The following is a 23,677-nucleotide window of genomic DNA, read 5'->3' as shown; positions in this document are numbered from 1 at the left end:
TGCAAACATGGCCTATATATTCCTCACCACTGCACTGTCTATGGCACCCAGCAGAGTTTTAGGCACAGAGGGGACCCTTGAAAAAAACCGCTGCTGCTCCACTGATGACATTGATTCTGTCTTTGCTGCTGTTGCTGCTGGATACAAGGGAAGTAAACTTTAAAACATGTGAAATGAGGTTTTAAGGAGCCCTCACGGATCCATTCTCATGGACTGGAAGAACCAATGCAGCTGAAATGTCCACACCACCCAAAGCGGTCTACAGATTTAATGCAATCCCTATACCAACAACATTTTTTTTACAGAACTAGAACAAGTAATCCTAAAATGTACAGAGAATCACACACACACACACACACACACACACACACACACAAACCCTAAATAGCCAAGCAAGTCTTGGAAAAGAACAAGGCGGGTGCATGGGTGGCTCAGTCGGTTGAGCAGCCGACTTCGGCTCAGGTCATGATCTCACGGTCTGTGAGTTTGAGCCCCACGTCAGGCTCTGTGCTGACAGCTCAGAGCCTGGAGCCTGCTTCGGATTCTGTGTCTCCCTCTCTCTGTGTCCCTGCCCCGCTCATGCTCTGTCTCTCTCTCTCTGTCAAAAATAAATAAACATTAAAAAAATGTTTAATTAAATTAAATTAAAAAAAAAAAGAAACAGAACAAAGCTAGAGTGGAGATATCACACTCCCAGATTTCAAGATATACTAGAAAACTGTAGTAATCAAAACAGTATGGTAGTGACACAAAAACAGACACACAGATCAATGAAACTGAATACAGAGTCCAGAAATAAACCCATGCTTATACAGAGTATTAATCTTCCACAAAGGGGGCAAAAACATCCAATGAGAAAAAGACAGTCTCTAACAAATGGTATTGGGAAAACTGGGCAGCTACATGCAAAACAATGAAACTGCACCACTTTCTTATACGAAACACAAGAATAAACTCACAATGAATTAAAGACCTAAATGTGAGGCCTGAAACCATAGAATTCCTAGAAGAAGACATAGGCAGTAATTTCTTGGATATCAATCATGGCAACATTTTTCTAGATATGTGTCCTTTGGCAAGGGAAACAAAAGCAAAATTAAACTACTGGGATTACACCAAAATAAAACTCTGCTGAGCAAAAGAAAGCACCAACAAACAAAAGGGCAACATGCTGAATGGAAGAAGGTATTTGCAAATGACACATCCAATAAGGGGTTAATATCTAAACTATATGAAGAACTTAGATAACTCCACACCAAGTAAACAGTAATAATAATCCAATTAAAAATGAGCAGGGGACCTGGGTAGACATTTTCTCAAAGAAGACATTCAGATGGCCAACAAACGTATGAAAAAAATGCTCAACATCGCTAATCATTGGGAAACGCAAACAAACAAACAAAAAAAAAAAACACCGCCAAGAGATGTCACTTCACGCTTGTCAGAATGGCGGAAATCAAAAGCACAAGAAACAACAAGTGTTGGCGAGGAGGTGAAGAAAAAGCAAACCTTGCGCGCTGTTGGTAGGAAGGCTAGTTGGTACAACCACCAAGGAAAACAGTACGAAAGAAGTCCTGTTGTCTCTGTGGTGTTTACAGCTGCAGGATCCACGTAGCGACTCGACCCCACAGGTGTGTGTCCAACGCTGGGCCCACTGGATGGTGGCTGCTGTTATTACCCCTCCCTCGGGACCCCTGTGTGTGTAACTGTCCTGGGCATGTGTCCCACCGCTTCCTCTTCGCCCATCCGGACAGCACCCTCCTGAGCTTCCGTCCTCCCTCGAGCCTCTGGTCACAGGGTTTTATTACAACTCACACAGTGATGGCGAAGGATGGTACCACTCAACGACAGTGGCCCATTCTAACTTCCTAGTAGGAGGAGAAAAACAAGAGTAAGAAAAAAAAAAAAAGATGTAAGAACTGCGTCTCACCTACATTATAAGAAAAAATGATTTCATTAATTTTTAGGCGAGAAAACAAAGCCCTTCACTAAAGTTCAACGAGTAATTACGAAGCTACTAACAAAAAGCTATTACCATTCATTTAAAAACCAGAAACTGTGGCATTTCCTGTCTGCGGCAAGGGGGTCAGTCCTGAACAACTGGAAGAGACTCGCAGGCCACCAGGGACCCCAGATGATGCTCTGGGAATCTCTGGTGTGCCCTATGAAGCCGCCCACGCAGGGACGCTTGCCTAGAGCCTAGTCATTTGTAGCGTCCAGCTGGGCCTCCTTCAAACGTGCTCAGGGCTGACACAGCCCTCGGGGCACACATCCACCCACCCTTGTTCACAGCAGCAGAGAAAGTGATAGGTCAAAAGGAAGAAGACATCCTATAGAGCAGGAGAGAGAAGCCCCGCCCACTTGAGGGTGTCCGCCCTTGGGTGCAGAGCTGTCTTGGAGATAAATGGATGTGTCGCTCTCCAGGAGTCGAATCTATATAACCACAAGGCGGTGGCTGAGCACACTGGCATCCCAGTGGTCACACGATGCTGATCATATCAAGTAACCATGATCACAGCGGAGCCCGCAGGAGTTATAAATACACCGCCACCGCGCCCCAACTGGATAACAATTGAGTAATGACAATAGAAATAGCTCACACTCCATAGGACCATCTTTCCCCTTCCTGAAGAACTCTTCTGAAATCAGCAGCCTGGCAATGGAGAGATGGCCAGAGCCGGTCAGGGGAGAGCTTCACATCTTTCAGAAGATGGAGAAAGAGCTTCGAGCTAGAGCCGGGTCCCCAGTGCTCGAGTACCATGCTGCCTTGGTCACGGGAGACCTGAGCCGTCTTGAGCTGCTCATGAACGAGTTCTTCCAGGATGCCAATGTGGTGTTCGAGATCAAGAAGGATGAGATGGAGTGGCAGGTGAAATCCCCAGCCACGTTCGGACTGTCAGGTACCCCTTTTCCTTTAAAGCTCGGCTAGTTGCTTTTCAGGAGCCACTAACACTCCACTGGACATGTAAGTCCCGGGTGTAGACCGCTCACGGGGGCGCCACATTTCACACACTCGAGCAAAGGATGCTTATAAGTGAAATCTGGTTTCTGAGATGCGAGAAATCAAATTAGAAAGGCCAAAAGGATGGTAAGAAGTGCCCATCTGATGCTGGAAAAGGGCATCGGTTTGGGTGCTCGCCTACCAGTGCCTGCACCTGGAATCCGGGGAGGCAGAGAAGGAACGCCTCGCGTCCGAGTGCTCCCGGAGCTGTCCCCTGGCACGTAGCTCAGCTTGAGGGCCTTCTAGGAACCTGTGAGCACCGCAGCTACAGCAGGGTGGCTGGGGCACAGCCAGCATCAGCAGAGGGAGAGCCCTTAGCAGGTGCTCCGCCTGGAACCCAAAGGAGCTGGAGAACGGGGGAGGGAGGGGAAGAAATCAGAGGTCCCTAAGTCGTATGTCTGAGCGCATTCTTGTAGCCTGAACACTGCTATGTGCTGGGCCGGCAAGAGACCCCCCCAAGGAGAAAGACACCCCTTTACCCCACTCGGGATGATGAGACTTCCTGACCACCAGGCTGTTGCCAGGCCCTTCTCGGCTGGCACTCCGCATAGGGCACCCTTTTCCCAGGGGGTCCAGATGCAACACATTTACCACGAGGGTTCACGCGTTGGCACAACAGCTCTGCCAGACTAAGGATTTGAGACGCTGCGGTCAGTGGGCCAACGGCCAGCGTCCCGTGTCCCATGTGTCTGACCTGTGGGCTCCGGCAGGCAAAGAATGCGGAAGGTCAGTTTCCAAAGAACGGACACAGTCTTGTTTATACCCCACACAGGGAGAGGGAAATAAACCCAAAACACGGCCAAAGGGCTATACTCGTCCTCCTGAGCTAGGAAGTCTACTTACGGGGTCGGGGAGGGCTCGGTGAATTGCTGAATGCTCGATTAATGCTAATTTTTTAAATTACGTACCACCCAGCCCTGGACACACTCAACCACACTCAAACGTTGCAGTTTCAAAGAAGTGTTGACGTTAACCCATGGTCTGAATCCAAAGGCGTCTTCCTTTTTTCTGCCTTAATCTTTCCACCTCTGAGTTCTGCTGGGTTTCTATGGTGTGGCACGCCCGCACAACAGAAAGTTAGGGCAGGCTGACGGAGAAGGCGGTGAGTTGTCACCGTGGATGGGGCAGCCCCGAGTGCCAGTGCTGGCGTACGGCCTCCGTGCGGACCGGGAAGAGAGGGTGGGTGGCACTCAGGGCTGCGGCTGTCCGTGCTCCCTGGGCTCAGCCACTCGACGCCCCTTGCAGCTGACCACGCGGCAGAAATGACCAAACATGGCTTGCGAACAGCACCCTCTCCCACATGAGAACCTCCTGGTGGCCAATCCCAGCCCCCCCCGAAGGGAGTCATGGGGACGGAAATGCACCAGCAGGTTCACAGGGCAAGCCCCCCAGTACCTCGGCGCACCCAGGATGGAATGCCAGTCGCAGTCCAAGGACAGCGTTGGCATGAGGAGCTGACGTTTGGAGGGATGTGCCACGTGGGGAGAAGCCTGTGTCCACGTTCCTCCCGGTGGCGGAACCAGGACCCGGGAGTGGGCGGTATAGGCAGCTGATTCAGGCTCTGTGGTCCACACAGCTGCCTCAGAACTCGGGTTTTCTTGAAGACCTTCAAGAAAGTGGAAGCCTACCACCATCTCCCAGGACCCAGAGGGAGGTGCTGGCCTCAAGCTCCGGCTGAGCTCAACGCCCAGCCCAGACTCCTTCCTTCAGTCCTTGGGAAGACTCAGGAATCCAGGGGTGGGTGAAGGGAGCTGCTGGGGTGGGTGGAGTTGGGCTGGGAACTTGGTGTGCCCCAGAGGATGGAGTCTGGGTGCTCCCCCCCCTTCCTTGCCCTCCCTAGCCCAGGAAGTAGACTTCCTAGCTCAGGAAGACGAGTCCAGCCAGAACCAGGAGCAAGCATGTAGACCACCGTTACCATCAGGGACCATATGCATCTATCCCCCTCCAAATCACGCCCGGTCTTCACTGGGAAGGGCAGACCCAACCCGTGCGGGCCCACGTGCCAGGGCCCAGCTGGCCACCACCATCCACTGCCGGGATGACAGGCACATCCCCCACCTAAGTGTGCCACAACCTTCGGGCTGGGCCTCGGGGACACAGGGCAGGCTGGAACCCTGCATCACATGCAGGTAGGTAATTATGAGTGGTCTTTCAAAACCTGCTCAGCATGGGTCCCAGGAAGGAGGTGGCCTGTGAAAAGGGTCTCCTCTGCAGCTCATTACGGCCATGGTATCGATTCTTCCATCATTATCAGAAGGCATTCCTGCCATGTGAAATCCTGTCCCTTGAAGTGTATTCACCAGGGACTGCTTCCCCCATTTCCACAAGCGCTCCTGGCCGCTAACAACCTTCCATGGGCCTTTTGAAAGCCCAAAGTTTTCAGAGAAGTACAATGTGTAGCACCTGCTCCATTCATCCGTCAAGAAAGAGCAACCCTATACACACACGCGCACACGCACACACACAACCCTAAAAAGCGCAAAGAAACAAACCGGAATTGTGCTGAATGTGGACACCACATCAAAGGGAGCTTCTGAAACCCAGTGGCTTCCAAGAGGACTAAACTTTCTAAGGCCTTTCCTTGAGCAACCTTGGTGCAGGGGGTCAGTTTGTTTCGCCGACTGTCTTCTCCCGCTAATGATAAAGGGATAAGTTTGGGGTTCAACGAGAGAGAGCTGGATTCCAGAAAAATCCACAGCTCACTTTCCTCCCTCAGGCTGTCCCTAATTCAGAGCCTGGGAAATGTGAATTCCTGGTTTACGGTCTCCCACCATCCACCTACTTGGCCGGCTCTCCATTCCTCAATTCCTCGCCTCGTCCTCAGTCGCCCCCCTATTTGGCAAGACCCCTCTTGCTTCTCAATACGGTCCACTCCCTCCGGCTCGGTTTTGGCCCCTATTAACCTTCTTTTTATTCCTTTTCTCCCTCCTGGGTCTTCATCTCCCTCTCCTGGGCCCGTGAGACTCTCCTCCCCACTTCCTACACTTCAGTTTTCCTGGAGATCTCTCTCTGCCCCTCTGCCTTTGTCTTTGCACCTGTCACCCTAGGGTGGGAGATGGCCCTTCTCCTCTTCTCTTCTCTTGTCTTCTCTTGTCTTCTCTCTCTGTGCGCCGAGCTAGATCTGTGCCTCTAGCTGGAACTCACTGGGGTTCTTGGTCCCAATACATACCTCTATATCGTCTATCTTTCTTTATGTACCTACGTGTCCACCCGGTAGCTACTTCTAAGAGATGGTTTCACGCTAGCTGGGCCTTAAGGGACACGGCCCCCCCGCCGGTCCCCCACTCACTGTACCTCTCCTCTCCCCCAGGCCTCTGGACCCTGGAGTACAAGCGTGAGCTCACCACGCCTCTGTGCATCGCTGCGGCCCGCGGCCACACGGCCTGCGTGCGCCACCTGCTCAGCCGCGGCGCGGACCCAGACGCCAGCCCCGGTGGCCAGGGAGCCCTGCACGAGGCCTGCCTGGGGGGCCACACGGCCTGCGCCCAGCTGCTGCTGCAGCACGGCGCCGACCCCGACCTGCTCAGCGCCGAGGGCCTGGCGCCCCTGCACCTCTGCCGAACCGCCGCCTCCCTCGGGTAAGGACACGCGGCCCGGGCGGGGGGGCACAGACCCTGACCCCATCCGGGGCCAAGGCTCCAGAGGCCGGCCACGCCCTCTGCCCCTGGCCCCGCCTCCAGGCTCCGCCCCAGACCCCGCGGCCTCCGCCCCTGGTCCCGCCCGCAGATCCCGAGGGCCTGCGCGGATCCTCAGGACCCAACGGGTCCCCGGCCCGGTCCCTGGACCCTGGACCCAACCTCGTCCTGTGTCCCAGAATCCGGGACACACCTCGCTCCCTCACCGCACCCGGACTCGCGCCCCGGCCCCGGCCACCTCCGGGGTCCCCGCGGTCCGTCACGGCCCGCTCCACCTGGTCCCCCGCCCTGACCCCGGACCGCGACCCGCCCTCGGTCCCCACTCCCCACCACCCGCCCCAGACCCCGGCCCCCACCGTCAGCCCCAGACCCTAAGCCTCTGACCCCCGGGCGCCTACCCCAGCCCCTGCGTCGGGACTCACACCCGGAGCCCCTAGGACCCCAGACCCAGACCCCACCGCGCCCGGCAGAGTACTGGATCCTTCTTGCGGCCCAGACCCCCGGCCCCCAGTTCGCAGCCCCGGACCCCGACTCCCCCGGAGCCCCGGCCCCCAGTTCGCAGCCCTGGACCCCGGACCCCGGCTCCCCGGCCCCCGGTTCGCAGCCCCGGACCCCGACTCCCCCGGAGCCCCGGCCCCCAGTTCGCAGCACCGGACCCGGGTTCCCCCGGCCCCCCGGCCCCCAGTTCGCAGCCCTGGACCCCGGACCCCGGCTCCCCGGACCCCAGTTCGCAGCCCCGGACCCCGACTCCCCTGGAGCCCCGGCCCCCAGTTCGCAGCCCCGGACCCCGGCTCCCCCGGAGCCCCGGCCCCCAGTTCGCAGCACCGGACCCGGGTTCCCCCGGCCCCCCGGCCCCCAGTTCGCAGCCCAGGACCCCGGACCCCGGCTCCCCCGGCCCCCCGGCCCCCGGGCGGGTGTAATTAGCGCTTGATTGCGAGCGCGAGGCGGGAGGCGCCGCACCGAGGTAATGAGCGGGGTGATCACAGGCCTGCAGACGCCGGCGCTGACGAATGCTAAAAGGCCACTGGCGGCGTTGGAGGCTGAAAAATTAGGGTTTTTAATGATAATTTTATGCAGAATAATTGTCACAGTGTGACATAAATGGTTAGCTCCTCGGGCGGGGCCTCGGAGTCCCACAGGAAGCCGAGCTGCGCCCCGCGTTTTCGGGCGCCTGCCCAGGGCCCGGGGTTCGGGGAGTTCTGCAGCTGCCGGCCGACCCCCGCGGCTCCCCTTGCGGGGTGTCTGTCCCCGCGGGGCCCGCAGAGTCCCGGGAGAGGCAGGCGGCTTGCGTTTGCTCGTCGTGACACTCCGTCAGTCAAAATGGTCTGGTCGCTGCCCTCGGGGTTGCGATTTCTTGGCCTTCTATCACGGTGGTGGGGATTAAACAAAACCGCCGTCTCGAGAGCAGGCGGGGCCACTGGGCTCCCGGTGACCCAGGCGGGGCCACCAGCGACCAGTGTCACTCGAGATGAGAGCAGGGACTGAGAAAGACGAGAGAACCACCTGAGGGTGCCTGAAGGAAAAAATACGCTGACTATACGTATATGTCCCTTTACAGTTTATTTACGTAGAGAGAGAGCGCGCACCTGCAGGAGCGGGGGAGGGGCCGAGAGAGAGAGGGAGAGAGAATCCCAAGCTGGTTCGGCACAGTCAGAGGCAGAGCCCTACCGGGGACTCGATCTCACCAACCGTGAGATCGTGACCTGAGCCCAGATCAAGGGTCCCATGCTTGACCCCCTGAGCCACCCAGGCACCCCTTAAAGTTATACTTTTTAAAGCAGCTCTCCTCAGGTGTCATTGGCATACGGTAAATTGCGCCTGTTTTAAGTGCGCAATTCGATAAATCTGGACCTATGCGTTCACGACAATATGCATTCACGAGATCATCCCCACAATCAAGGGAGTGAGCACACCCATCACCGTCAGACGTTTCCCTGCCCCACTGTTATCCCCCCTCCCCTCCCCCATTATTATCCCACTAATCTGCTTTTCTAGCCCTATAATTCAGTCTGAATTTGCCAGTGTTTTACATCTTGTCTGGCTCCTTTCATGCAACGCGATTACTTTGAGATTCAGCATATCGTGCCGTGGATCCATAATTCACTCCTTTCCACTGCTGAGTGGTATTCCCCGGTATGGGACTGCCACAATGTGTTTATCCGTTCGTGTGTTGAAAGACACTTGATTGTTTCCAGTCTGGGGCTATTACCAATAAAGCTGCTATGAACATTTGTGTACTAGCCTCTGTACGGGTGTCTGCTTCCATTTCTCCTGGATGTGTGCCTAGGGGTGGAATGGCTGGCTTGTATGCGATTGAAAGACAACCTTTTAAGAAACTGCCAAACTGTTTCCAAAGTGGTTTGCCAAGTTGCACTCCCACCAGCAGGGTACGAATGTTCCCGTTGTTTCACACCCTCGGTAGTGGTTGCTTATGGAAACTCTTTAACTGTAAACATTCTAATAGGTGTGTAGAAATATCCTGTTGTAGTTTTGAATTGCAATTCCCTAATGACAAGTGATGTTGAGCATCTTTTCATGTACCTATTTGACATCCATCGGTCTTCTTCAGTGAAGTGCCTGTTCAAATCTTGTGTCCCCCCTCCCTTTTTTTTTTTTTTTTTTTTACATTGGGTTGTTTTCTTAAAATCTGAGATTCCTTGGGGCCCCTGGGTGGCGCAGTCGGTTAAGCGTCCGACTTCAGCCAGGTCATAATCTCGCGGTCCGGGAGTTCGAGCCCGGCGTCAGGCTCTGGGCTGATGGCTCAGAGCCTGGAGCCTGTTTCCGATTCTGTGTCTCCCTCTCTCTGCCCCTCCCCTGTTCATACTCTGTCTCTCTCTGTCCCAAAAATAAATAAACGTTGAAAAAAATAAAATAAAATAAATCTGAGATTCCTTTATATATTCTGAATACAAGCCCCTCATTAGACATATAATTTGAAAATATTATCTCCCAACCTATGGGTTGTATTGTCTTCTCTTAAAAATGCCTTTTAGGAAAATAAATGCCTTTTAGGGGCGCCTGGGTGGCTCAGTGGGTTAAGCATCTTCTCAATTTCAGTTCAAGTCATGATCTCACAGTCCTGAGATCAAACCCCCACCTCAGGCTCCATACTGAGCATGGAGCCTGCTTGGGATTCTCTCTCTCTCTCTCTCTCTCTCTCTCTCACACACACACACACACACACACACACACACACACACAACATAAATAAACATTTTTAAATGCCTTTTAAAGAATAGCAATTCTTAATTTTGGTGGAATCAGCTTGTCAATTTTTTTCTTTAGAAATTACCTTGGGTTATAATATCTTTTAAAAAAAAAAAAGTCTTTGCCTAACCCAGAGTCACAAACATTTCCTCCTAAATTTTCCTCTATAAATTTAATAATTTTACATTTTGCATTTAAGTCTGTGACCCATTTTTTGTTAATTTCTGCATATGGTGTGAGGTATAGATTGAAGCTTTCTTCTTTGCATGCACATGTCCGAGTGTCCCGGCACCATTTGTCAAAGGGTCTTTCCTTTCTGCCCTGAATTGCCTTTGCGCTTTTGTCTAAAATCAACTGACTACATGTGCATGGGTTTATTTCTGGACTCTCTTAAGTGTACACACAGGACAAAGTCTGACTGATTCAACTGGTAAAGAGCCACTCTTAAGTTCAGACCATTTATCACCTATGTACACCGTGAAAAGAGGACTGGCCAATGGAGCCAGTGCCTCGTCCCACACACCAAGAAGGACAACTCCTGCCAAGACTTAGATCAGCAGGGGTTCAAGACCTTTGCTTGCACAGCCTGTGTGGATACACACAAGGTTACCAGAGCTCCGTGGTAGAGCCATTCCTCTATATTTGTCTTCTATTTTATCAGCCTGTTTGTCAATTTTGACATCAGTACCACATTGTATTGAATACTAGAGCTCTATAAGAAACCTCGAAGTCAGGTAGTGTAGGTTCTCGGGTGTCATTCTTTGTCAAAGATGTTTTGGCTATTCTAGCTCCTTTGCATTTCCATGTAAGTTTGAACACCATTTTGTCAATTTCTATTTTTTTAAAAAAAGCTGCAGGGTTCTGACTGGAGTCAGAATCAACCTTGAATCTCCCCAGTTGACCCATAGATCAATCTATAGATTTGGGGAGAATGGACATAATAAACACAAGAAAGCTCTCCGTTCCTTTAGGTCTTTAATTCTCTCTGCTGTGTTTCTTACTTTTCAGTGTACAGGGCTGGCACGTATTTGTCAGATTTCTCCCTAAATATTTATTTTTGGTGCTTGGTAAATGGTATTTTTTACTGTAAATTTTTGATCATTTGTAGCTATTATATAAAATTAATAATTTATTTTTCCATATTGATCTTGTACCTTGCAACCCTGTTAAGCTCACTAATTGTTCTCATAACTCATTGTAAGTTCCGTAAGATTTCTATGCAGGCAGCTTTGTGATCTTTGAATAAACATAGCTTTACTTCTTCAGCTGATGCACTTTATTCTTTATCCTGCCTTATTGCACTGGCTAGTATCTCCAGGGCAATGATGAAGAGAAGTAGTAACAGCAGACAACTTTTCTTATTCCTGATCTTAGAGGAAAGCCTAAGTCTTTCACCATTAAGTAAGAGATTAGACATTGGATTTTTGTAGATGAACGTTTTCAGATTGAGAGAGCTCCCCTCTATTTCTAGCTTGCTGAGAGTTTTTATTATTAATGGATATCGAATTTTCTCAAATACCTTTTCTGCATATTTAGACATGATCATACAGTGTGTTTTCTAGTCTGTTAGTATAATGATTTATATTGATTGTTTTTCAAATGTTAAACCAACCTCGCCATCTTGAGATAAACTACACTTGATCATGAATATTATCCATTTTAATAAATTATTGGGTCTGATTAGCTGGAAAAATTTTAATCTGTATCTATGTTCATGAGAGACATTGGTCTGTAATTTTCTTTTCTTGTAATGTCTTTATCTGGTCTTCATATCAGAGTGACAATGGCCTCAAAAATGAGTTGGAAAGTGTCTCTTCCTCAACCATTTTCTTGAAGAGCTGGTATAAAATTGTCATTATTTCTTTCTTAAGTGTTTGGTAGTGGGGCACCTGGGTGGTTCAGTCAGTTGAGCATCTGACTCTTGATTTCACCTTGGGTCATGAACCCAAGGTCATGGGATTGAGCCCCATATTGGGCTCCATGCTCAACATGGAGCCTGCTTAGAATTCTCTCTCTCTCTCTCTCTCTCTCTCTCTCTCTCTCTCTCTCTCTCTCCCCCCCTCCCCCACCCCTACTCACACACTCCCTCTCTAAAAAAAAATTAAAAATATATTTGGTAGCATTCATCAATGAAGCAATCTGGGCCTGGAGTTTTCTTTATGAGAAGGTTTTTAAATATGAATTCAATTTCTTTAATAGCTGTTGTACTACTGAAAATATTTCTTCTTGGGTGAGCTTTGATAGCTTGTATCTTTCAAGAAGTTTATCTCTTTCAGCTATGATGTTGAATTTATTGGCATAAGTTGTTCTTTATTATCCTTTTAATTTTTTTTTTAACGTTTACTTATTTTTGAGACAGGGAGAGATAGCATGATGGGGGAGGGTCAGAGAGAGAGGGAGACACAGAATCTGAAATGGGCTCCAGGCCCTGAGCTGTCAGCACAGAGCCCGACGCGGGGCTCGAACTCCCAAACTGTGAGATCATGACCTGAGCCGAAGTCGGATGGTTAACCGACTGAGCCACCCAGGCGCCCCTTAATCTTTAAAAGCTATAGTATTATCACCACTCTCATTCATGATATTGGAATTCATTATATTGTTTCTTTTGTTTCCTTCCCTGATCAGTCTTGTTTTTTATTTCATTGATTTTGTTTGTTTGTTTGTTTACTGTTTTCTATTTCACTAACTTCCACTATGGTCTTTATTATATTTCCTTCTTTGATTACCTTGAGTTTCATTTGCTCTTCTTCCAGTTCCTGAAGATAGAAACTAATGTCCCTGATTTGATGATTTTTTTTTATTTTCTAATATGGCTTGCTTTTGGTGTTGTACATGTCCCCCTGTGTATTACTTTAGCTAAATCCTGCAATGCTAATGTTGTATTTTCATTTTCAATCTATTTTAAATTCTTTCTAATTTGTCTTTGGATTTTTTTCTTTGAACCACAGTTATATAGAAGTGTGTTATTTAGTTTTCAAATACTTGGGTATTTTCCAGATATCTTTCTAGTATTGATTTCTAATTTTATTTCCATGTGGTAGGAGAACTTACTTTGTATCTCTTTACTCCTTTTCAATTTGAGTCTTCTTTTATTATCCAAAATATATTCTGTCTTAGCAAATGTTCCATGTACACTAGACAGGAATTTGTATTCCACAGTTATTGAGAGGGGTGCGAGAGGAGTGTTCTATATATGTCAAATGAGTCAAGATGCTTAGCACTGTCATTTAAGACTTCTATACCTTTCTGTTTTCTGCCTACTTGTCTTACAAGTTATTGAAAGAGAAGTGTTGAAATCTCTGACTATAATCATTTTGTCTACTTCTCTCTATAGTTCTATCAGTTCTTGCCTCAAATATTTTGAAGCCTTGTTATTAAGTACACAGATGTTTAGCATTATTACGTAGAACTGACCTCTATCATTATGAAAAGATATCTTTATCTCTGGTTTTATTCTTTGCTCTAAAATCTACTGAGTCCCCTATTAATATATCTAGTTGATGTTAATATAGATTTCTCTTGAATGGTGTTATTATAGTATATATTTTTCCATCTGCATGAGTTATCTATTGCTGCATAAAAAATCACCATAAACTTAGAGACTTAAAACAACACGCATTTCTTATCTCAAAGTTTCTGTGGGTGAAAGTTTGGAAATTGCTTAGCTAGGTTCTCTACTTCAGAGTCACTCACAAGACTGCAATCAAGATGTCAACAAGAGCCAGGGTTTCATATGAAGGATCAACTGGGAAAGAATCTGCTGCCAAACTCATATGATCATCAGCAGAATTCAGCTCCTCAGGGACTGTGGACTGAAGGTCTCAGTTTCTTGCTGACAAATGATTGAAGGCCAACCTCAGTTTTTGCCTTTATTTTTAAAGTAGATTTCTTGTTGGCAGCCTGTAATTGGATCTTTTTTTTTAAATCCAATCTGATAGTCTGCCTTTTAATTGGATGTTTATATCATTTACATTTAATGTGATTTTGATATGGCTAGGTTCAAATCAAACATCTTGCTATTTTTTTCAATCCATTCTTTGTTTACTGTATCTTCTTTTTTCTACCTTCTTCTGTATTAATTAAGGAATTTTTATGATTCCATTAGTCTCCTTTTTTGACTTATTCTATAAAAATTTTGTTGTGTTATTTTAGTGGTTGCTTTGGGGTTTATAGTGTATACATCTATATCCACCTGCTCTCAAGTATTAACTATACTATTTCATATAGAGTACAACAGCATACTTCCATTTCTCTCCTCCTAGCCTTTGTGTTAATGGTATCACATATTTTACTTCTACATACAATTCCTGCAATAAATTTTGTCTTGTTCTAATAGCCCATACTCTTTTAAATATATTGAAATAATAAGAAAAAAGTTTGTATGTTTACCCAGGTAGTTTTTATTTCCAGTTTCCTTCATCTCTTTGTAGAGATCAAAAATTTCACCTAGTATCATTTTCCTTCTGCTTGAAGGACTTTCTTCCACATTTCTTATAGTGATGAATCCTTTCAGTGTCTGTGTGTTTGAAAAAGTCTTTATTTCACCTGAGTGTTTGAAAAGTGCTTTTTTAGGTAGAGAATTCTGGGTTGACAGGGTTTTTTTTTTTCTTTCAGTGTTTTAAACACATAGCTCCACTGTCTTTCAACTTAACATTTTTTAAGGAAAAGTCTTCTGTCTTCTTTATTTTTGTTCTTTTGTAATAATGTCCTTTTCCCAGCTTAAAATTTTTCTCCTTATCACTGATTATAAGCAGTTTGGTAATAATGTATTTTGATGTAGTTTGTTCATGTTTCTTGTCTTTGAGATTCCTTGAGTTTCTTGGACCTGAGGGCTTATAATTTTCATCATATTTGGAAAAATTTTGGTAGTTATTTCCTCACATTTCTTCTGTATGATCCCCTCCTCTCTTTCAGGGACTCCAATTACACGTATATGACACCATTTTAAGTTGTTCCACAGCTCACTGGTGCTGTCATTTTTTTTCTTCTGCAATTGGTTTATCTTTCGTTCTAAAATACCTGATCTGCCATTATTCCCATCTAATGTATTTTTCATCTCAGACATTATGGTTTTCAACTTTAGAAGTCCAATCTTAGGTCTTTTTCGTACCTTCCACACCTTTACTTAATATGTTCAACCTTTTCTCTAGCTTCTCAAACATACAGAAATGGTCTTAATAACGATTTTAAAGTTCCTGTCCACTAATTCTATCATCTGGGTCAGTTTTAATTGACTGAGTTGTTGTTGTTTTTTCTCTTTATCTTATTGGGTGCTGGATATTTTTCTATCCCTATCAATATTTTTTATCTCTACTCTGAAATGTAAAGTTACTTGGAAACACTTTGATCCTCTTGGGTCTTGCTTTTAAGCTTTGTTAGGCAGGATCAGAGCAGTGTTAAAACTAAAGTTAATTTTTTCCCTACTACTGAGACCACACCCTTCTTAGTAATCTAACCATGCCCCATTATATATGCAGTTTTAAACGCTGGTTGTTGAGAACAGACACTATTCCTGAACTTCTACATACCATGGGTATGATTCCCTCTCTTTTGGGGTGCTATTTCTCCCGTCTTGAGCAGTTCCCTCACACACATACACTAATCACTACTCAACTGAATACTCAAGGGGACACTCTGCAAAGTTCTTTCTCTGTGAAGACACCCCCTGCCCAGTACTCTGCCTCGCAAACTCTACCTGCCTTGGCCTCCCCAGGCCCCTATATCTATCTCCTTAACTCTGAAAGTCACTAGGCTCTGCCTGGGACCTCTTCACTCTGTCCCACTCTGGGAGCCCAGAGTCCCTTTGGGAGGTCAAGAAATTCAGTGTTTGCCAATCATATTGGTAAGTTCAAACCTTGTGATCCATTTCTGTCCTCAGCTGCAGGCATTCTCTACTTTCTAGCTTACCTTAGTGAAAGCTGGGTGAAAGGCATTTGGAAATTCTCTGTGCTATCTTTGCAACTCTTTCCATAAATCTAAAATAATTTAAAAATATAAAGAGTTTTAAAAACTAAGTTTGCTTCACACCTTAGGTTCCAGCCTCCTGCTTTACGGTATCAGAAAAATACTGCTTTTTACTAAGAAATGAGAAAGAAACACCTACTCAGAGCACAAAATATTGTGAATTCCATCAATAGCTCTTCTGACAAGCCAACAAGCTCACATCTGGATGTTATAAAGAGCTGAGATATATGCAGACCGTTAGGGTTACAGCTTATCCACTGTGTGATAGAAACTAATTTCCTGGCTTCAGTTGGTTTTTCAGAAATCATACAGGTCCAGGACATTGTTTAATAAGGACTTTTCAAATGCCTTTGTATTAACATGGAGCTTTTTAAACCTCTTTTCTTTTGTCTTCCTCTTTCTCCTCCTCCTCCTCTTCTTCGCATCCCTCGTCCGCCTCTGTCTCTCCGTATGAATCTTTCTCCCTGGTGATTTAATTTGACAGTCTTGACTTATTTAAATCCTGGTTATTGGGGGAAAGTTTGAGATAAGTGATGAATATACCAGAAGTTCAGGCAGAACTATGCAACAGCTGACTTAGAATCCCTTCGATATCAATGATTATAATGGGAAATGCTTGCGGATTCCATTGAACACCTCTACAATAACATAGCCAACTACCTTGAAGGATAAAAAGGTAATAGATGTCAGAAAGGGCTTGGGGTTTCGACCACAGCTTTTCAGCTCTAAAGAGTCCCCCTAAAGTTAGACTCCGAGGAGGTCTGGCTTCAGGTAGTATAAACATATTATCACTTTGACAAGAAAGAGCTACCTTCTCCAGAATCTTTTTATACATAGTAGATTTTAGGTCATCCTTAATTTTTTTACCTTACAGTAGAGAGGGGGTCGTTGACCTACATACAGAGCCATTTCATTTTCTTACTCTTGATGACAATGGTCTCCACACCTCGGGACCCACTTCTGCTCCAACCCCTTTTAGTCAGCAATTCACCATGGGTGCAGGACTTTAAAACCTTTGAGTCTCTGAGTTCCTGGGATTAAAAAAGAAAAATTATCTGTGCTTCCTTCCAACCAGCAAGCTTCAGAATTCAGAATTCAACACACAAAAAAGGATATCAGAGCTTTAATCTAGGAGCCTTTTGAAGAGATTTTCCCAAAAAGAAAAGTTCCAGTAAAGTTACTCTCTTCACGTTAGTAACCTGCTTGTCAGCCTCGCCCTATTTATTATCAGACTCCTCTCCTTGACCCTCTTTTTTAAATCTGAGATAATTAAAATGAGAAAAGGATGAGTAGAAGCCTGATTCTTTTTTTCCCCCCCCCCATCTGAAGTTATCTTGCTTTAAACGGAAGTGAGGAAGACTTCCTTCCCTCATGAGCATATCAGTAAAAAGCATGCATGTTTACTTTTCTCGTCCCGGTTGGATTAATTTAACTTGGTAAAAAAAAATCATTCAGAATCCAGCGCCAGACCTGTGGAAGCAGCTAATCTCCTTAACAATCACCGAAGAGAACTATTGGACAATGCTTTCTAGTTCAGACGAGGCAAGCTGAAATCCAGGCAGAGAGAAAGAATGACTTTTCCCGAGGCAAGAAAGGCACCCTCTGGCCAGGTTCAAGCAGAGATAACTGTTCAAAGTCCTCGCACCAACTCCAAATGTCTCCACGGGAGGTTTACCTACACAAGGTGCCAGGCTCATGGGTGTTGATACATAATCCGGAAAACTGTGTGCTCTTTCCACACCCCAGAGGAGTGGTTGATTTATTGAGGGGAGGAAACATGGCCTGATTCAACAGGAGTCTGAGGCATCAGAAGGATATTAAAGAGCAAGGTGTCATAGAGGGGACACCCCCATCGGGTGATTTGATATTGGTAGAACTTCATGCATTCCTGAACAGTTCCAACGGTCTTACTTCCGATGGTCCTCCAGCAGGCCCGCAAGGCATGAGAATCCCCAATCTACAGACCAGGGAACTGAGTCCCATCGAGGGCCCATGTTTTGCAAGTAAGGTGGCACACAGTGGAAATTGCCAAAAACCAAGTGTTGGAAGAGACACCAATGCTGAACGATCACCTCTCCCTTGTTCACCTAAGTTCTTTTCAAACACCCTGTACATTCAGGAAGTCCCTGCACATCTCCAGCCAGCACCTTCCAGACATGTTCTATTACAGGTGTCTATGCCCCTTTCCTGACCCTTGATGGCCTCTCAGGTAGATTCGTCAGCTTTCAGATCACTTGCCAAGTCCCATTTGAAAACCTACAACCCACTGTCAGGAATTAGAAGAGGTAATAATGGAAGCCAAGTCAAACCTTTACCCTCTGGGCAAAAGCCTTGATCAGACAATATGCAAATGGCCAAGATGCAAACAAAAAGGTGTTCAACATCACTAATCATCAGGGAAATGCAAATTAAAACCACCAGGAGGGGCGCCTGGGTGGCTCAGTCAGTTAAGCATCCAACTTCAGCTCAGGTCATGATCTCACGGCTCCTGAGCTTGAGCCCTGCGTCAGGCTCTGTGCTGACAGCTCAGAGCCTGGAGCCTGCTTTGGATTCTGTGTCTCCCTCTCTCTGCCCCTCCTGCTCGTGCCCTCTCTCTCTCTCTCCCTCTCAAAAATGAATACACACTGAAAAAAAAAATTTTTTTTAAACCACAAGGAAAAATTTCCTGCTTCACACCCATCAGAGTGGCTAAAGTCGAAAACACCGACAAATACTGAATCTCACCAAGAGTGTGGATCAGCCAGAACTCTTGTACTTTGCATAATAATACAATCACTTCACTAATACGTTCGGCAATTTCTTTTAAAGTTAAATATACACCTGCCAGCTCTTCCACTTCTACGTATTTACCCAAGAGAAACGAGAACATATGTCCACGAGAAGATTTACACAAAGATGTTCACAGCAGCCTTATCCATAATAGCCAAAAAACAGAGATACCCAAATGTCCATCAATATCAATAGAAGAGGGAATTTGGAAATTGTGGTATATCCAGACAATTAAATATGACTCAGAAATAAAAAAAAAAATTAACGAGTTACTCACACACACAACGATATGATGAATGTCAAAGACATTATGCTGAGCAAAAGAAGCCAGACACCAAAAAGGAGAAAATTCTAGAGAACTAAACCATGAGAGAGATCAGAACAGTGATTGCCTGTGGGTGAAGACTGGCGGCCAACACAAGGAAACTTCCGGAGACAGCGAAATATTCTACATTTTGATTGGAATGTCATTTACACAGGCGCATTCCTTTGTCGAAATGTATACAACTGTAGTCTTAAGACCTGTGCAATCCTCCATATGCAAAGTTTACTTCACCTTAAAAATTCGTACATACCTGCATACATAAAACTTTTCTCTCATCCAGGTGTTGATGAAGGGATGCTGGTGAAGATTCTAGAAAGTTAGATACTACTTCAGGGGCAAGTGGGGCACACAGCGGAGATGACTTCACAAAGTCTGTTCCTTAAATCATTTCTCAGTTTGCCAAAATGCAGGGTTTCGCTTGCAGTCCGGGGAGAATGTGCCCACAACATCATCACCAGCCACAACCATCCGTCACTTCAGAAAAAATTTAAGTGGTGGCCATTGCTCAGAGAGAAACCGTAAGGATTGAAATGGCCGGCTGGTCTCTCTCTCAATCTCCCCCCTACCCTTAAGGATTTGTCCATTCACATCAGCCCTTTCAACTGTAAACATTTATGCCTGATAGTCTCACAGCTTAGCATCTCGGAAGAAAGGGAAAGAGAAGAAAACACAGAACAGAAAGGGGCGGGTGGCAGGTCCCCAAAGGAGAGCCTCAGCAGAAGGTCCAGGGAAATAAAGTGGAACAGCTCCTCCATCAAAGTCGTGGGGCAGTGGCTTCCCCGTCCCTCATTCGGAGCCAGCTGGGGAGTCTATCCACAGGAGGGAAACTTCTTGCAACGGCTTCATTAGAAAACACGGCTGTATTTTCCTCCCAAGTCTCTCCCCCGCGTCCCCTGCCCCCCACAGGCTGGCACTTGCCCAGCACCCAGACAGTCGCTCCCACCCCCACCCATGGACCCCGCCCTGGGGCTCCAATCACCCTGCCCCGGGGACGTGTCTCCAGCCCATCAGCCCGCATGGCAACCCTGAGGAAGAAACGGAGCACCAACGATGATCCAACAAGACTGCTTCGTAACACTCCCTGCGTATGTCATCTCGCATGAAACCCCTTCTGCCTGTCAGAGGGACTGGACAGCAATCGCGTAAGGAGAAGGGCGAAGGCAGCCAGGACTGTCCAAGGACTCCAGCGACCCCCGGCGATAGGAAACACGGTTCCATGTTTTGGTGGTTGCCGGGTCATGAAGCTGTCCAGTGATAGCTGGGGTTCCCATCCCAAGCGGGGTGTGCTGGCTGTGGGGTCACCGTCATCTCCCACGTCCCTAACCTTGAGATCGTTGCCCAGACCTCAAAACCTGAATCCAGCTGGGGAACACGGGAGCTTGCATGCAGAGCTGCTGGCATGACCCGGTGAGAAGCAGGCTGCTGTTACCTGCCCCACGGGCCAAGTCCACGAGGCTGGTGACCTCCCCTGCCTTGTCCTGCCTTCTGGGTCCTGCAGCAAGTTTATCCAGAAATTCTTGTGAAGCGCTCAGAGAAGACACACTTCTCCCCGCCCTGAGGGGCTGCATGGAAGATGTTCTCCACTTCCTGAACGAGTGGATCCATGACTGAATGAAGAGTTCAGAAGTAACTTCTGGAAAATGCCTAGCACGGTGCCTGGCTCAGAGAGAGAGTTTAACAAACGATACGGCAGGCGGGTGGCCTGACGCACAGCTCTGAAGCCAGAGTAGTTGAGATCTCCACCTTGCCACTTCCTGCCCGTATGGCCCTCAAGCAAGTCACTGGTCTTTTAAGCCTCAAGTTTCCCACCTGCAAATTCCACCTACCATGCAGATTTGTCGCAAAAACTACAGATAACCTTTTTTAAAAATAACTTAAAAGATCAAGTACTAGAGACCTCTCAGCTCAGATCCAGAGGCTGTGAAATACCTCCTTTGAAAGCTTTGTGTAGACCGAGTAATGTGGGGGGGGGGGGGGTACGCCTGGGTGGCTCGGTCGGCTAAGCGTCCGACTCTTGATTTCGGCTCAGGTCATGATCTCATGGTTCGTGAGTTCGAGCCCCAAGTTGGGGTCCGCACTGACAGTGCGGAGCCTGCTTGGGATTCTCTCTCCTCTCCTTCTCTCTCTGACCCTCCCCTGCTTGCTCATGTGCACACTCGCTTTCTCAAGAATAAATTAAAAAAAAAAAAAAAAAGACGAGTAATGGGGAGGACGGGGGCAGATGACGGCCAGCGTTGAGCAGGCCCGGCCTCACAAAATGCAGCGAGGCTTGGCGGGTCGTTGTCAACGGGGAAGAGAGCAAGTAAACGGCAGAAAAGTATTCTTGTGGACTTCTGCACCTGGGAGATTGCCGGGCAGTGCCTCAGGAAGATGCTGGAAGGTAGATGGGAGCCGGGTGTCGGACATGGGCTCAGAGTCCTACTTCCCCACTTAGAGATAAGTTAAAATGACATTAATTCAACAGCCCTCGATGGGCTCATCTTTGTTAACTCCTGCCTTGTGGCTCGAGCTCCTTTTTCTGTGTGCTGTCAACCTCAGGCCGCTGTAACAGCCTGTCACCGCAATCATCATCAAAGACGGCGATGAGGGATGGGGGGTGTTAGTGTTTGCCCAAGCTGCTTTGTATCAGAGGCTGTTCAGACAATACAGTGTCTCCTTAATCCCCGTAAGACAGAGACAAGTCATTCTGGCAGGCCGAGATGGGAATGTACCCTTGGTTCCTGACAGGGGCCGTCTACACCGGCCCCAGGCCTTCGTGAGTCGCCTGTCAGGACAGCAGGAAACCTGCTCACGGAATCTGCCCTCAGAGGAGAGGACTCAGCCGAAGCTGGGCTGCCCACGCAGTCGAACCAAAGCTTGGGTGCTGCTGTCCTCGCTGGGCCATTTCTTCTCCACTAGAGACACGGACGCGTACAAGGTCAGGTCCGGGAGGCCCCCGAGACTGTTCTCACTTATCACCACCCCTGCCCTGTCCTTCAGACTCACCCTCTCGGAGGTACTCGGTACATACTTCCTGAGATCGCTGCTTATACCCGCACAGGGCAATGGAAAATCTGTGCGCGTTCTGGGACCCTGGAATGCTAGCCATTTCTGAGACTCCGTGAACTGTTGCTGTGGCTGGTGGGGGATGGGTTTGTTATCATCAACCTCCGTTGTTCCTGTTTCGAGCCATAACTCTGATCCATTATGGAAATTTCGGAGATACGGGCAGGCAAAAAGGAAAGAAAAGCGTCCCTCGCCCCATCATCCACAGGTAAACACACACCGGCCTATACATTTCTAGGTTTGTTTCTCTCTGTGCCTGTATGTATCTGGTTTTTAAAAAAAACAAGACTGTTCAGTGCTGTTTTGTAACCTAATCTTTTCCCATAACCACTGCAAATGGCTTTCCGTGTCATTAAACAGGCTCCCACACCTTCATTTTCGATGACTGCCCAGTGAGCGCCAGCAGAGATGTGTGCCTCAGTCAATTGTTTGTGTTGTTTTCTCTCGTGCGTGTGGTCTGCAACTTACCCCGCTACCTGCTCGAAGGAAGTGCCCAGATTTAGCCAATTAGAGCTCTTCATTAAAAATGAAAAGGGCACCCGCAGCCCTCCGGAGGATGGGCTGGTTGCCCTCGTTCTTCTGAAAGGTATCTTCGTTGCAAATAGCAACTTGGACATCAGCCAGTTAGGCTCTGGACGTGGAAGAGAGGCCGGGTTGTATTTCCCGGTGGACTTCTTTGGAGAGGCTGGGCGGCTTTAAAAAAAAAAAAATAGTAGAAGGAAGTGTTTTTGCCATTGTTTGTGAGCGCACACAGGCTCAGCGGCAAAATGAGACGGAACCCTTGATTTCTAACCTCCTGCTGCAGTGTTCAAAATGCCTCCCAGAGAGGCAAAGAGGAAGCTACTCTGAAGCACTCTGATTGTAAAATTTGCATCCTCTCTTAGCTGGGTATTGTCCCCAAGGACATTTCACATCAAATTGTACTTGTTTGTAAAGATTTTTCACCCAAGACAGGCCACCTCTCAAGATAACTGCTGATACGGAGGCTAGAGAAATAGAAGGAATTAGAAATGCCGAGAGTCCCGGGGTAGAAATATACACGGATTTAAGGGCAGCCACTTCCAGCCTGGAAACCCTCGACGGATGATCTCGGTTCAGCCCCCCAGCTAAGTACATAACAGGAAAAAAGAGCAGCGACATGAAGGAACGCTAAAAGACGTTCATTAACGAGATGCGCTAGTCCAACGTGCTTTCAGGGAATACCAATCGTGGGCTAGCTCTGCAACGGGCACCAAAGAGCAGAGACAAATAAAACCCCCATCTCTACACTCAAGGAGCCGACGGCCTCCAGAGAGGAGTCAAACGTGCTGATGAACACTGGAAACGTGGTGTGATAAATGCTCTGCCCCGAGGTAAATGACAACACAGAGGTATGAGCCTCTGCTGGTAGCACCGGGAAGGCGTCGGAGAGGAAGAGGAGGGGAAGAGAGGAGCGCGTGCGCCATCCGGTGAGGCACAGCCTCCCGGGAAGGAGGGGCCTGTGCAAAAGGCATGGGGTCCTGTCACAGCAGATGTGTTCTAAGAACCACACCTGGCCGGCACAGGATGGAGCACCAGGGAGTAAAGCTGGTGAGGTCCACCGGAGCTGGATCAGGCCACCTGGCTCGCACCTGAAAGGCTCTTTCTGGATAGAACGGAGCAGGGGGCAGATTTAGAGTCTGTGGCAAAGGCCTAGGCGAGAAATGATATGGTCCTCGACAAAGGGCAGTGAGATGGGGAATGGAGGGAGGA

The 23,677-nt window shown here is 47.7% G+C and overlaps 1 protein-coding gene across 1 annotated transcript in view; it reads left to right on the top strand.

Annotated features, from left to right (window-relative positions):
- ASB18 (ankyrin repeat and SOCS box containing 18) overlaps positions 1 to 23,677 on the top strand; it is a 72,399-nt gene that overhangs the window by 27,992 nt on the left and 20,730 nt on the right. Inside the window, exons 3-4 of the mRNA XM_023259849.2 lie at positions 2,756 to 2,900; positions 6,312 to 6,579. Coding sequence (XP_023115617.2) covers positions 2,756 to 2,900; positions 6,312 to 6,579 — 413 coding nt within the window. The remainder of the gene's footprint in view (positions 1 to 2,755; positions 2,901 to 6,311; positions 6,580 to 23,677) is intronic.

The sequence above is a fragment of the Felis catus genome, chromosome C1 (genome assembly GCF_018350175.1).
Source record: "Felis catus isolate Fca126 chromosome C1, F.catus_Fca126_mat1.0, whole genome shotgun sequence".
Classification (NCBI taxonomy): domain Eukaryota; kingdom Metazoa; phylum Chordata; class Mammalia; order Carnivora; family Felidae; genus Felis; species Felis catus.
The sequence above is the reverse complement of the archived record's forward strand: the minus strand, read 5'-3'. Positions and strand labels throughout refer to the sequence as shown.